The sequence below is a fragment of the Pinus tabuliformis genome, chromosome 6 (assembly GCF_031772625.1).
Source record: "Pinus tabuliformis cultivar Carrire ecotype Pingquan chromosome 6, CPIR1, whole genome shotgun sequence".
Taxonomy (NCBI): domain Eukaryota; kingdom Viridiplantae; phylum Streptophyta; class Pinopsida; order Pinales; family Pinaceae; genus Pinus; species Pinus tabuliformis.
Genome location: NC_142292.1, coordinates 1,971,216,367 through 1,971,231,744, shown reverse-complemented (window position 1 = coordinate 1,971,231,744; position 15,378 = coordinate 1,971,216,367). Strand labels below are relative to the sequence as shown.

General features: G+C 39.6%; 1 protein-coding gene and 1 pseudogene across 2 annotated transcripts; one reads left to right on the top strand and one right to left on the bottom strand.

The window, feature by feature from the left end:
- The first annotated feature begins 3,958 nt into the window (after window positions 1–3,958).
- On the top strand, window positions 3,959–5,343 carry LOC149267100 (uncharacterized; annotated as a pseudogene). Its single transcript, XR_016253055.1, has 2 exons — window positions 3,959–4,267; window positions 4,518–5,343. The product of XR_016253055.1 is annotated as an uncharacterized LOC149267100 (transcript).
- Window positions 5,344–5,733: 390 nt separating this feature from the next.
- On the bottom strand, window positions 5,734–6,915 carry LOC149267099 (F-box only protein 6-like). The gene has a single exon (XM_089410213.1). It carries the CDS (start codon window positions 6,913–6,915, stop codon window positions 5,734–5,736), a length of 1,182 nt encoding a protein of 393 aa, XP_089266339.1.
- Between the last annotated feature and the right edge of the window lie 8,463 nt (window positions 6,916–15,378).

The window sequence follows — 15,378 nt, the reverse complement described above, 5'->3', positions numbered from 1 at the left end:
GCGTTGATCCCAAATATATAACGCTAAAAAATTTCTTTTTCCATTCCAGGGCTGCTATAATCCTTATCCAGGAGACCATGCACAAAAAGGAGGATACTTTAACATATTTTCGGAAAATGCTCCCCACTTGGTTCATGGTTGCTACAGAGGCTAATGGCTTATCTGGGGGTCTGGCTACTCTGTGGGATCCGGCTCGGGTAAGAGCCAAGGCGTACAAATGCTATGCAGGGATCATTATTGCGGCTTCCATCAGAGGATGTGTCTTTCCCATCAATGTTCTCAATTTATATGCACCGTATAAATCCCGAGTTCCCTTCTGGAAAAGTTTTTTTGCCACAGACCTTTTTGACATTGACCATCTCCTCATTGCTGGCGATCTGAATGCGGCATTGAAATCTGATGAGGTATGGGGACAGGGGAAGTTAAATAATGCTCTTGCTGATCTCATTAATTCTGAGATGCTCAATAGGAATATGGTAGATGTTAATCCTGTCGTGATGAAACCGACCTGGTCAAATGGTAGAGTGGGCAAGGCTTATATAGCTAAAAGACTTGACCGGTTTTTTGCTCATATTAGCCTCATCGATAATATGGGTATGCCAAGATTATCTGTGGAAAATGTTATGATATCAGATCACAGTCCCATTCTTCTAACATGGCCTGGAAATCTTTTCAGAAGGGGATATCCATTTAAGTTTGACAGAGGTCTCCTACAGGATTCTGCGTTCAATGAATATATTCAAAATGCATGGAAAGTGATTAAGGACAGGGACAAGCTACTCATCTTCTCTACCTTTAGAGAAAAAATGGCCGAGATAAGGAGTTTGGTGAAAAAATGGCAGATTCAAAAACAACAAAAGGATAAAAAGGACCTACAGAGGATTCAACAAGAGATGGATTTGCTGCTGGCATCTACTGATTATGCCTCATGCTCAATCGAGATGAAGAGTCGTTTAAGGAATCTGGAGAAGGAAAAACTTAGTCTGATGCAACAGGAGGAAGCAAAGTGGAGGCTCAAAAGCAGAGCTTTATGGATACAGGAAGGCGATAAAAACACTAAGTTTTTCCATAACTATGCAAATGCAAGGAGAGCCAGAAATTACATATGGAAAATAAAGGATGACAAGGGTGGGTATGCTGTTTCTCAGGAGGACATCACAAAGCAGGCTATTGGCTTCTTCAAGAAACAATATTGCAGAAGTAATGATATTGCGTTCAGTGATATTCGGTGGAGCATTGACTTGGTTACAGAAATGTTTGACCAACAGAAGAACGAAGCTCTGTTTAGACCAGTCTCTGAAAGTGAACTTCTTGGAGTTATGAAATCCTTTAAGAAGGACAAATCCCCTGGACCAGACGGATGGACAATAGACTTCTTGATCCATTTTTTCGACCTCTTCAAAATGGATTTGCTAAGCATGGTGGAAGCTTCCAGATTATCGGGCAACATTCACAATCACACCACTTCCACTCTCATTGCTCTTATTCCAAAGAAGGGAGAGCCCGAATCTTTTCTGGATTTCAGGCCGATCTCTTTATGCAACATAACATTCAAGATTATTACAAAGATTATAGCAGAAAGAATTAAAGGGACGTTGGCATCCTGTCTCTCTCCTAATCAACATGCTTTTTTAAAAGGTCGTAATATTCTCGATGCCGTCGCCAGCACACAGGAGTGTTTACATTCTATGTCCTTGCATAGAACTGATGCTGCTATCATGAAAATTGATCTCCAGAAAGCATACGATGTATTGGACTGGGGATATTTGCAATGTCTCTTGGCGAAAATCGGTATGAATCCCGGCCCTATTCGATGGATAATGGCATGTATCGAAAATGTAAACTATGCAGTTATAGTTAATGGCATTCCCTCCTCCTTCTTTCGGGCGGAACGAGGCCTTCGACAGGGCTGTCCACTGTCGCCTCTCCTCTTCATATTGGCCATGAATGCATTGAGTCTGCACATCAACCGCGCAGTGGAGGAAAAAGCTTATGCTCCGGTAAAGATCTGTAAGCAAATATATATCTCTCATAACCTGTTTGTCGATGACGTGTTATTATTTGCAATGATGTCCAAAGCATCCTGGATGTGTATTAAGAATATTCTTGACCGTTTCCAAAGGGCCACAGGGTTGGTTATCAATAAGGCCAAATCGTTCCTGTATCATAATGGAACTGACGAGGACACGACCTTATGGATCTCCCAGCTCTTTGGAATAGATACAAGACCATTGTCCGAAGGTATTAAGTATCTGGGTTTCCGCCTAAAAGCTAAGGCTTATTCAAAGAGAGATTGGAGATGGCTTGTTGAAAGATTTTTTAGTAAGATTTCGTTGTGGGAATACAGATCTTTATCGTTGGGAGGCAGAGTAGTCCTTACTCAAACAGTCTTGATGCAAATGTCGGTTTACTGGGCTCACCTGTATCTGCTCCCGGCCAGTATTATCCAGGCCATGAATAGGATTTCCGCCAACTTTATTTGGGGGGCCAAAGCAGAAAGAGGTAAGATCCATCTGTCTAAATTGAATCACTTAACTCTGCCAAAAAAGTTTGGGGGCTGGGGTCTGATGGATGTAAGGATTTTCGGAAAAGCCCTGGTCTGTAAATCCTTATGGAGAGGAATCTTTGGCACAAATCCTTGGAGTGAAATCATTCACCATAAGTATCAAAAAGGAAGATGCTTGGAGTTCTGGTTTAGGTTCGGCTCCATTGGAATAAAACAAGGGTCTGCAATTTGGCTCAGCTTCAGGAGAATTCAGAAATATTTCTTTAATAATCTAAAATGGAGGATATTCTCTGGAAGGAAAATCTTCATTGGCCTCGACCCAATTGCTGGCTATAGGGGTAATCTTCAGGTTCCGACTCCTCTTCTCTTCTTCCTACACAGAATGGGTATTTTTACTTGGGACAAGATTATCGAGGAGTGGAGAGGCCATTCACCTTCATTGAAGGAAGCAGCTGACATTGGCCTTCCCCAGGCCTTGCTTTCACTTTGGGATAACTTGAAGAACGCTCTTGTTGAAGGAGGCATGAAACGTGCCGAGACAGAGGATCACGTGGTGTGGTCCTTATCTCACTCTCATTCTGTAGCGACTGTTAAAGACATCTATTCTGATCTTGTCTCCAAAAAAATTATGCCTGCAAGACAGATTTTTCTGGTATATTGGTGGAAACTTGGTTGTCCTCTCAAAGTGATTATCTTCTCATGGTTAGTTTTTTACAACAAGAATTTAACATGGGAAAACTTGAGGAAGAGGTCTTGGCATGGTCCCAGCAGATGCGTGTTATGCAATGCAGAGGAGGAGACAAACTACCATATGTTCTTCAAATGCGCGATCGCCCAACAAATCTGGTATGAATTGGCTTCTTCTTTTTCTTTTCCTCACCTCAATTTCATTTCTGTCAATGCAACTTTTGCTTGGTGGGGAAGACAAGAAGCATCTAAGCGTCCAATCCTTCCCATCACATTATGGTGTGTTTGGAAGTGGAGGAATTCAAATTTTTTTGAAGATTCAAACATCTCCTTCAAGTCTGTTCTGTTAAGGTTCTTCACTTTCTATCAATCCATCTGAAGATTGGTCAAAGGCTGGAGTTCGGTAGGGCGCAAAGAGCTTCGTTTTTGTGGGTATCCAGGTTTCTTTTCTGTCAGTTCCAGGTGGCTGTTCCAGCCGGAGGCTATGGGTTCCTCTCCTTTTGTTCTTTTTGGTTTCATTTTGTCATCTTCCCATATCAGTAGCACATTTTGGCAAAATTGTTGATATATGTTTCATCATATGTTTCTATATGATGCTCAATGTTCTTATTTTATATGTCTATCAGCTATTTGTCATATTTGTCATATCTGTTTTCAACAGTGGTCACCTATGTCAGGAGATCTTCTTTCTGTTATCACAGAACATGATGTATATATTGCCTCAATATAATATATTGCTTTTCTTTCTGAAAAAAAAGAGTTCCCATGGTGACCAAGGCACTGCAAAGCGGAGTCTCAGTTTTTATTGAAAATTCTGTGGTTAAGCCTTCTAGATCGTCTTCTCATGGAAAACAGAACACACACATTTCTCTGCAATTTCATGTAAAAAAAGTATTTCAAACGCCAAACTCTATGTTTTAACCAGCAATGCAACCCTATTTCAAACAGGGAACAAGAAAACCAGCAAAAATGAGCTTCAGTATAGATGGGCTAACCTGTGGCGAAGAATTGAAAAGCCGCCCGCCAGTTACATATGAGAAGCTCGAAGAATGGATGAGAAATTCAGTAATGGATGTACGGTAGTAACGATAAATCAAAATATAATAGTTTATACCTTTTGGAAGAATTTGATGCAATATTCTTGATGGGTTTGTCCTTTATGATGCAATTGTCTTGACGTGTCTTTAACTGTGGATAGAATCTGATGAAATTTGATTAATTGGTTTTCAAATTCTCTGGCAGAAGTTGGAATATCATCTTTTTGTATATATCCCCTTGGTGAAATTCTGAATTTTGTCCTTTGTTTTATTCCCTGGTCGAGCAGATTCTCAAGCATATTCAGAAAGCCCCCTTTCTGCACTGTGTATTTGACAGAAAATCTCCTTGGGTAAGTTTGAAGAAACCGAGGGATTATGCGGATATGTTTGAAAAGGTCGACAGTTGGGCTAAGGTCAGAAATTCTCTGAGGGATATATCTCCTGATGCGGTGATTCTCGTACAAAAGTTGAATCAAGATATTTCTCCTGCAAGTGAAGAAGAAAATGTTCTCTGTAATTGGAATGGAATGCAGAGTTAAGATCAACAGGGCCGTACAGCTGTTTGGGGTTTGCTGATTCAAGGTAGAAGTGTTGGAGCGAGTGTTAGTTATATTTTGAAGACAACGCAGATTGTTTCAACCATTGGATATTGTACCAGTTTCTGTTTGACAAGGGCAAAATGCTTTGGTCCAACTCCCCATATCCAACTTACTAATTCTCGGCTTCTCTAGTCTGCATAAAATTTCTCAATACCAATTATTTTTCCATTCATTGAGACATTCGCTATCGTTGTTTATTATTCTAATGATTGTTTCTTGTTTCTTACCAGACAGCTAAGGTTTTACATCATTTACATGGGGAATTCCAAATTGTGAAGCCCTTGAAATAAGTACACTGTATATTGAGTATTAGCCTGGTCTGCTGTAGTAAACAAACGTAATTCATTTTTTCGTTTCATTAATTATTTCAGTGTACTGGTTCATTCAAATCGGTTTCCTGTGTTAATTCTTGCTAAATGAGTGTGTAATGGTTGGAATTTAGGTTCAACTCTTACATAAAATAGAATAAACCCATTATTCAATGCTTTTCTAATTTATGAGATCAAAGGCATATCTTCTGAAAAGGGAGCTATAGAAGGGTAAAGAAATAAGAAGACCCCTGCTTTTGTTACTAACACAGAAATTGAAACATTTTGTCATGCATATGGAAAGCCATACACTTTACAGAGTAGAAGGGCCCGCAACTGTATCTATTTACTGTTTTGCAAAAGTCCTTGGAATTGGATTAAGTACAGGTTTCACTCTAAATTAAGTCCCTGAAATAAACTTCACTCTAAAGTAAATAGATATAAAACATACTAAATCTGAACAAAATAGATAGACGGAGATAACGATCTTTGTAGAAGGCAACAGGAAGAAATTAAGAAAAAAGGAACTGAATCTGGGAAAAACAGAGATAATGTTCATGGCAGTGATGGAAAGGCTAAGGCATGCATAGCAGGTTTCAGCCAGCCTTCATGTCAGGCCTCGGCTCAAATTCCATAACTCTTACATACCCTTCATCCTCTAAGCGGCAACTAGGAAGGCGACCCCATGTCTTCTCAATCACATTGTAAAATACCACCTCCATCGACTGCATACATCCGTTGAGAATAAAGCATGCATAGTCCCCAACTCCTAGGCAACACATGATCGGGCAGTCAGTAGAGCCATTGATATGAGACAAAGTCAGGTTAACCTCCTCACACATTGATGGAGGCATAACACCAATCTCCTTCCACCCACATGATAAACCAGAGGACGAGTTATCATCCACTTTCACCTTCACCTTCACAAACTCCCATATAATGACCTCCTGCAAAAGGCTCTGCTCCCCATCTTTGAGCTTCCCGCCTGTGACTACAACTTGTGACCCACAAGTGAGCAGGTAAGGAAAAACTTGCTTTCTCCTCGCAGTCTCTGGCAAGGCTGCAGAAAAGAAGGTCTCCTCTTTGATGTTGAAACCCATAATGCCCCACCCTCCATTAATGATCGCCAGACAGTACAAAGCACCGTCACAGAAAACCATCTGCATTCCCATTCCTGCCCGCATTACCCACACATTCTCCGGCACCTGTCCTGCAATTCTCCATGACTTATCATTGGAATCATATATTTCCACTATATCACCACTCTGACCACGCGGTGGGCCTAGTGCCACCACTTTGTATGTATCTCTGCTGTCGCCATTCCCTTCCATGATCCCCGAGGCTCTGGCAGAGCGTATGGATGAGATGGGAGGAAGCGTTAAGGACGTTCTTGTGAGAGGATTGAAAACGACAAACGCTGGAAAGAGTCCCAGCAAGAGCAGGCCGGCTGCAGATCCATGGAAATCAATATGCATTCCCTTTTGTTTCAGGAAAGAAAGGGAGAGGAAAGAAGTCTTCTTCCAGGTGTGGGTGAAGAAGGAGTAAGCTAGAGAACCAGCCATTTGAGATTGGCCATTCTGTACAACGAGCCATGGCGTCCTGTTGAAAGGCGACTGTTTCCATTTAGCTGTGAATTTGGTTGATGAAAGCAGAGCATTCCAGTCTTTGCAAACGCTCCGAAATCTACAGAGACATTCGAGGGGCAGACACGCTAATATGTTGTGTTTCAAATGGTCAGGCAACTCCGGGATGTCAGAGTACTTCATCACTTCGGCCATTGAATCCAACGATGGGGGGATTACAGTGTGCAACAAAGAACCAACGACGAGATGATTGGAGTGCAGCAATGGATGATGAATGAAAATATTTATAGAAATATAAAGGTAGGAATTGTAAATTCAGGGTCAATGCGTGCACTGACTGGATTTGGTTTTTATCAAATTAATGAGATGGATACAAGATATGTTAGCTGTCTCGTGCGGGGTCTTCAGTCTTCCCATGTGTTTTACTTTTGATTATTAGATTAATAAGAATATATAAAAAAGTGTTATAAAATATATAACAGCCTTTATTATATTAAATAAAAAATATTTATTAAGAGATGTTTAATTGTGCGATGTTGAAGTTTTACTTATCCTATAAAAAATTAAAATGATAATCTGTTTGAGGTTGAGGTTGACGTTGACGTTGAGGCTTCCTGTATAAAAAGGTAAAATGATAATTTGTTTGAAGTTGAGGCCTCCCGTGTAGAAAGTTAAAATGATAATTTGTATTTTCTTTTATTGCTAACGAGGCTCATCAAAGCATTTGAACTTCTAATTATATATGGCTATTTGAGAACACTTTAAAAGGTTGATATGATAAAGAAAAATGTTTTATAATTTTTTATATAAATTTTAGTATAATTATATAAATCAATTAATCATTAAAATACTTATTTGTTAATATTTTTAAAATTATAAAAATTAACTAAATTGATGTCTATTACAATCATATGTAATAGACATCAATTGTGTCTGTCAAGTCTCCAACATGTTCTATGTTTTAGGCTATTGGCTTGACTCTAGTGCTCTCCTTTGTCACTTTCTCCAGTTCCTATCTTCACCCACCATGTGCATGGAAACTTGCCTAGTTACTTAGGTGGCTTGTCTCCCATCCTTGTCGATGAGTTCCCCCCCCCCTATGCTATCATATTTTTCAGAAGGGGAAGGCATTGTCACTCATTCAATGTTGGTGCAGCGTGATTGAAAATTCGTAATGGCTTCTCTCTTTCATGACCACCTCCATTACACCCAATGCTCTTTTCTAATTTAATTCTTCATGGCATGAGGGACACTCAGGTATGGATAATTGTGATTAAGCCAGGTAATTCACTTCCTCGTCCTTCTTGCTCATATGGAATCAATCAATGAGCCATTTTACCTATTTTAGCAATTCTGGCATGCTTAGGTTTTAGTAGAGTTCTCCAACTCTAGGGATCTGCTAGATATGTCTTTCTATGCCAAATATAGCATATAGTGCTAAGTTGGTTGCTGACTCATTCAAGCCTCACTATCTAAGTGTAGTGCACTACCAACTATAGCAGACACAACCAAATATAACACACAATGCCAAAACGAATACTGTCTCGTTCATGTCCACAAGTGTTAAGCCCTCAATGTTATGCACTTAGGCCTAATCCTTTTGTATATCTAAGGCCAAAACACTTAGCGCTTTTATTAATACATGCCCATAATGCTTTGTTCAACAACACGTCAACGCTAATTTGGCCCTTTTACCTTGATGATCATATAACACATCAAACCTTCACAAGATAGGGCTTGGATGTGCCTTTCAGTTATTTGACGAAATGTCAATTGACATGAATACTTTTTTCCCATTGTTTTGTTTCCTAGGCATTTTCTTAAGGCTCCTTGATTCTAGATTGCTGGGGTCAATCCTGCCGGCTGACGCCATCTCTCAATTCCTCCATGACAAAATTTATCCATCTAATGTTGTGCCTTTTTCCATCTCCCTGGGCCTGTTTCCATGGACATTTTCAATTTCTCACCTTTTGAAATCATCGAGGTCATACCTCTGAGGTGATGTGCCCTATGGGGTCCACCGCTGCAGTCACAGGTCAATCAGAAAACCACTAGGAACATGTGTCTGCCACCATTCCATTGAGTTCCATGCTCCTTGCCTACACCAATTGGAGAATATCCAGGACTACATGTTTGTCCACCCTTGCTGACATATCTGCCACTTGTACTTCTCTTCCACGTGTCATGCTCTAAGTGGTGCCACATGTCACGTATTTTTCGTGCAGTTGCACACATGAAAATGCCAAATTTTCATGCCATGTGTCATCATCCTGGAGTGCCACATGTCCAAGGACTTTCAGATGCTAATGTCATCATGCCAATGTGGCTCCACCTATGTCTATCAACTAATTAGAATGTGCCATGTGGCCTTATGCCATGTCACTAGTATAGAGGAGAAGGGGTCCAAGGCTTTGCTTTTTGATGATTTTCTTTGTAAAATTTTTAGGTCCGGACGCAGATTTCAAAGGTTGGGACAAGAATTCCCTTTGGAAATAGACAAGGATTTTCCCATTTCACTGAAGTTGCTTCCCTAGAATATTTCTCATGAGCTTCCTTTGAAACTACTAGGGAAGAACCTCTAAGGTGATGTGTCCTTATCAAACCTCTAGGAAGTTGACCTACACCAATCACCTGATGTTGGCCTCTACCACATCATACCACCTCATCTCGACACCTCTTCACCCAAGAAATTTTCACCTTGGTTGCACTTGCAAACTGTTGGGAAAATAACTGTTGGGGTCTCGTGTCCAAGTGCCATCTCTCTTGAGATTTTTCCCTTGGTCCACCTTCGCGCCAACTATACAACATTCAGGCTCATGTGCCACCTTGTCTAGACACCTCGTCACCCCAAAAAATTTCACCTTAGGTGCACTTGGAAACTGTTGGGGAAATATCTATTGAGGTTACGTGTCCCGGGAAGGACCCAAAATAGACCTCCTGAGGTTTTCATTGGAACATCTTTGTGCCACCTATAAATAACAATGTTGCAAAGCCTATTCACCAATTTTTGGGAAACTCCAAACTGTTGGTAGTTTTGGAGACCATCAAAACTATCACCGAATTTTGATTGAACCTTTGACCCTTTTGGCACGCAAAATATGAATGGTAATAACTTTTGATCCAATTGGTTTTTTCTAGACTTTAGTATACTGTTGGAAATCTCTTTGGAGCACTATCCAATTGTACCATTTCTAGGAGCATTTGAGCTAATCTCTTGAAGCAAAAATGCCTTCAAATCTATAACTCCCCCTTTGGCTCTAGCCAAAGATCCAACTCCAACTAAGCCATTCTAACTCAATTGACATCAATGCTAGCCTAGTTGACATCAATTCAAACACACTTAATGCCAAATTTCATCCTAACAATTCCAACTATCCAACAATGATAGCTCTGATTACGTTCGTATCTTTTTGCGTCCTCTAATCTTGACATATATGTTGTATCCCTCAACTTGTTTATCCACCAGCGTAAATCCATCTTAACTTTGGATCTACCAAGCATTGAGAAGGATCAAATCTCTTTTCACTGTAAAAAATGTTTGCATATCAACATATTTTATCCCTATTAGCACTTGGTAGATTTGGAGTTAAGATGGATCTAAGCTGGTTTTAGTATTATTGGAATTTCAATTTCAATAATCGTGTAATTAATAATATTATTTCAATTTTTTTCGAAATTAATTTCAATAATTTTGGAATTGATGATTTTAATCAAGTTATTGCTATTTATCAATAGGGGAAATTTATCAGGGGCGAAATTTATCAGGGGGGAAATTTATCAGGGGCGAAATTTTAATCAAGTTATTGCTATTTATCAGGGGCGAAATTTCGCAAATGGGCTATTTTTTGGACATTTTCTGATAAAAAAATGTTCGCTAATTTTGTTAAAAATTCACCTATTTTTTACATATATATGATTAAATGGATGATATTCGCCAAAAAATAACCAATTTTAATAGTAAATTACATGACAAGGCTTGTGATAAAAAGCTTCTTATTATTTACTTCAACAAGAACTAAGCTCATACAACCTTCAAGGAAGTCCTCAAGTCTCACGGGTCTCCTTATGATAGAATAACTTGTAATGCTACAATATTGAGGGCTCTAACAATGGTGCTTTCCCTCCCATGTCACAAGGGGTGAGACAAACCTCCTTTAGGCCTTGGATCAACTACCACATCACATGGCGAATGCTAGGTTGGCCTGAGCACACTAGTCCAAGTGCATCATCTCATCAATAAGGTGGGGCAAAGAGGATGTTGAAGGTTCCCATGGCATGAAATGATGCTCTACACATGGTAGGAGTCCCATGGCTCTCCAAGCTTCACCCGAGGGTGTAAATATGATCCTTTGGTGGACTTAGGCCTCAATTAAGTTTCCCAACCCATGATGAAATGTGGATGAAACCACCTACCAATTACATACAATGTCCAATGCTGCATCCCACCATCAAGTACAATAATTCATTAATGCATATAAGTGAACCAAGATTGTTAATAAAGGGCACATTGAGACTTCATATTAGGTTTCCCTTCCAAATTTGGAGCTTTAATCTTGTAATAGTGTTACCTACTGCTGCATCTAAAGTTGCAAGGATCTATTTCTCTGTGATATTGTGTCCAAATCAAATCACCATATAGAAAATGAAAATACCAATAGAAATATAATAACATCCTAACCCAAATGATCAAGTATGCATCAAGTAGTCAGTTCTATGTACTACAAGGAAATATGTGTGCACCTGGCCTCCTCACAGGTTGGGGAAGGATTTTGGGTCTAATGCATATTCCCATGCTCCACTCGAGCGATCTACCTCATCCACACCTGATCTTGATCCCTACGCACAACCAAAAACAAATGGAGACAACAAGTGAACTTCCTCGGAAGATCGTTAGATCAAAATATCATAGAAATCACCATAAAGCATGCTGAATAAAAATAGATATGGGGAAGGAACATATGTTTCTATTAATCATGAAAAAATAGATTACACTCATATACCTTCACCTCAAAGCCTCCTCTCTGGATCCGACAGAGTCTCCCCACTATAACAAGGAAATGAGCATGAAGAGAAATACTCAAGTAATAAGAACCTCACAATCTCTCTCTCTAGTAGCAAGGTAGTAGCATGGAGTCAAGATTTCTAGCTCTCCAAAAATATTGCTCTCCAAACCTCTCTAGTCTAAAACTCCTCCGACACTCTCAAGTGATCCAATATAAATAGGCATAAGAGAGGTCCCAAGAGGATGAATGTAGATGCTCAGGACGATGAGAAGTCATGGAAAATTCTAAATGATAAGTCCTGGCCAACTCGAATAAGTGATAAGTCGAACTGATCTCCTAGGGACCAAGACACTCTAGAAGAGATTCCCAATCACAAGCATATGAAAGAGTAAAAAAGGCTATAATTGCTTGCACAACAAAGGGTTGGGAGTGGCTGGGAGTCTGCAATTGTTATCATAAGACTCCATCCGTGTGAATGGGAAATATGATTGGAAAAAAGGTCTAAGGCCTGGAAAAAGTCAAACAACCATGAGGACTAAGGAACACTGACCCTAGGGGGTAAAATAAGATGATAAACAATGTCGCCTAATGTATGAGGTCAAAAGAGAAGCTGATGGGCGAAATACATTATGATAAGGCTCAGATGTCAAAACAGGAGTGAGGAGACAAAGCCAAGAATGTAGAAAGGAAGACTCTGGAGCTGAAGTCTCATCTGTGCTGATAACATCCCCGAGGCAGGCATACCCATGCTCGGTCATAAGAAAATACTGAACATGGCCACCAAAACATACATTACGGATCCAAGACATAAAATGCTACAACATGGCCATGAATACATGCACAGTGGATCCATGTGACTCAAGAGAATGAGCATAGCCACTAACAAATACAATCATGGATCTATGTCATAGTATACATTAGTAGGACTATGGACACATGATAGATAGAGAAGTGTCCAAGGATAATCCTCAAAGTACATAAATGATACATAACTCTAGCTCAGCCTGGGAAGGATGCCATATAAGAGTGAGATGTCCCTAATGCAAGGTCTTTGACATAACCGTGATGGTTGTAGAGCCTTGAACCTGTACCTCCTTACACACCCTCTCAACCTTCTTTTCCCATTCATTTCCTCCTTTTTCCCACTCATTTCATCCACCAAGTTGATTAAATCATTGTATTTTAGGACTTTTTACATGGTTTTCTAACTACGCTGATGACTGTTGTTTGGTTTAGAATTTTGGTTCAGAGTGCTGCGTTTCCGCAGCCAACACAGGTTTCCGCAGCTGATCCAGGTTTCTGCAGCCAGCACAGGATTCCGCAGCTGTTTTATTAAATGATATGTTACAGGTGTCCTTCGAGAAGATGAGCCACATGGGCAAGTTCCAGGAGTCAAGGACATGGGACGTGTCCATCCAGATCACCCAGAACAGCCATAAAAGCCCGTGGTCAACAAGGAGGCAAATACCGGTCAACAGAAGTGTTCAGCGGTGGCACGGCTCTGCGTTGCTCTGTTTTTGGGCACGTGAAGCTAGGTGGCATCACCCTCAGCCACGGAGACAATCTAGAAGCACAAATCCAACAGCCATACTCTCCAGATTGAATGAACACGATGACAGTTACCTAGATCTGGGGACGCAGAGGATTCACGTGTTTTTAAACAGCTGGTTGAATAGCATAGATCTCGTTAAAGTAGTTTGCTTTCTCCTTATAAATAAAGCGTCCTTGAACGCTGTAGAGTTAATCGTTTTGTAATCGTTTTTAATGTAATTTTGAGCTCCCCACTGTACTTTTACATTTGCTGTCAATACATGAGAAGACTGTTTTGCATTTAAGCGTATAACTGCTCCTTGAACCGGCTGAAGTAGGCAGAGGGCCCCTGTTTGCTGAAGCCCTGTACAGTAACCTTTAATTTCTTGCATTTCTTTTTCTTGTTTCATGTATATTAGCTGTACAGATGTCTTTTAAATTGCTGCGTTTTTATTTCTTTTCAACATGTATATTAGCTGTACATAGACTTTGATTTCTGTTGATTTACATTTCTGCACTTTTATGTTCATGACTGATCAGTGTGTTATGCAGGTTTCTTAGCCAAGTCCGGGACAATTTTCCTTCTTTTCTTTTCATAACTAATGGCATGCGTGATCATATTGTCTATGTTGCTGACCTTCATTGTTTTGCAGTTTTGATTTTCCTTACTGTCATTTCTTTAACTTGCATATTTACTTTCTGCTCTTAGATATCAAGTTGTTCATCTATTGATGGTTCCTTTTCCATAATCAAATAACTTTATTGGGAGCCAAAATATCACTTAGTATAGCTTGATTTAGTTGCTTTAGAACTCACATTACTTGACTTATTCATAACTGTTTCTTACATGATAAATTCAGCTGAAAGGCAAAAGGTTAAGAGAAAGTTAAAGTATTGTGACTAGTCTCTTTTATGTAGTTTCACTTAGATTTCACATTGCTTAACATTTCATGATATCTTTTCATAGAGAAGATTAAGTTGAAGAGTTGAAATAGTGTGAGATAGTTGTTTTAGTTGGATTTAATATAGATTTCATTTTCATTTTCATTTAGCAGCAGAGATACTGGGCCGATGTCATTAGTCCTTTATTTGATGTCTTTATTTTCCTTTAAGAGTTGATTTTATTGCAGTTGTTGTTCAAGCTTTCTTGTAGAATACTTTTTAAGTTTTGAGAAATCACTTAGAGATCACCACAATCATCCACATTTCACTTGCTTTATTACATTTCCATCACATCACAGTAGGAAAGATACATTCGAAAACAAACTTAAAAAAGCTAAAAACGACAAAAGACTAAGAAAACGATTACATAAGTACATATAGTACACCTCACTTCATCAGCTTACGAGCCCCGGGTTGACATTTAAAAGTTGCAATTTAGACATCACTGAATTGACCAAACATTTTGGTGCCGTTGCCGGGGAAGTGAAATTAGGTAGCCAATTTCTAAAAAAAAAATTAAGAAAATTTCAAGGAAGGAAAATTGATAACCTCTCAAAGTATGCTCTCCTCTTGCACCTAGAGTGATCTGGAGGATCAGAAAAGAGAAAGTTATTGGTTTAATAGTTTCTTGAGTATGCTCTCTTCTTGCACCTAGAGTGACCTGGAAGATCAGAAAGAGAATTATTAGCCTGACTTGAAGAAAAAAAAAAAAAAATGACATGCATAGAGCAAGAGATTCTAGGGGAAGGTTTTTAGCTAGAGCCAAGAGTTTGATTTTTACAAGTCCATCTACTTCAAGGAATAGACAAGAGACACCTCCATCATCTCCAACTTACACTCCTAGCCCTAGGATTCCTGGAATTCAAGAGGCAGGAGTCGACTCTCCCACACCTTCCATCGAATTTGAATTAGAAAGAGATCCTTTTCTTCCTTCTACAAAAAGACAAATTGTAATTGAAGAAGTAGAATCATCTGAAGAAGAAGAGGGAGAAATTCCTTCTCGTTCACCCTTTGTAGAAGAACCAGAAGACTCTGAAGTCTCTAGGGAAACTACTATGACAGAGGAAGGAGCAACTAGATTTGGTAGAGGTAGAGGTAGAGGAGGAGGAGGAGGAAACAATGGAGGAGGTAGAGGTAACATTGGGGGAAATAGGGATGGAGATAACTCATTTGGATTTCCTAT

Bases quoted from the DNA above. Each gene is read 5' to 3' on its own strand.
- LOC149267099 (XM_089410213.1), bottom strand. From the start codon at position 6,915: ATGGCCGAAGTGATGAAGTACTCTGACATCCCGGAGTTGCCTGACCAT.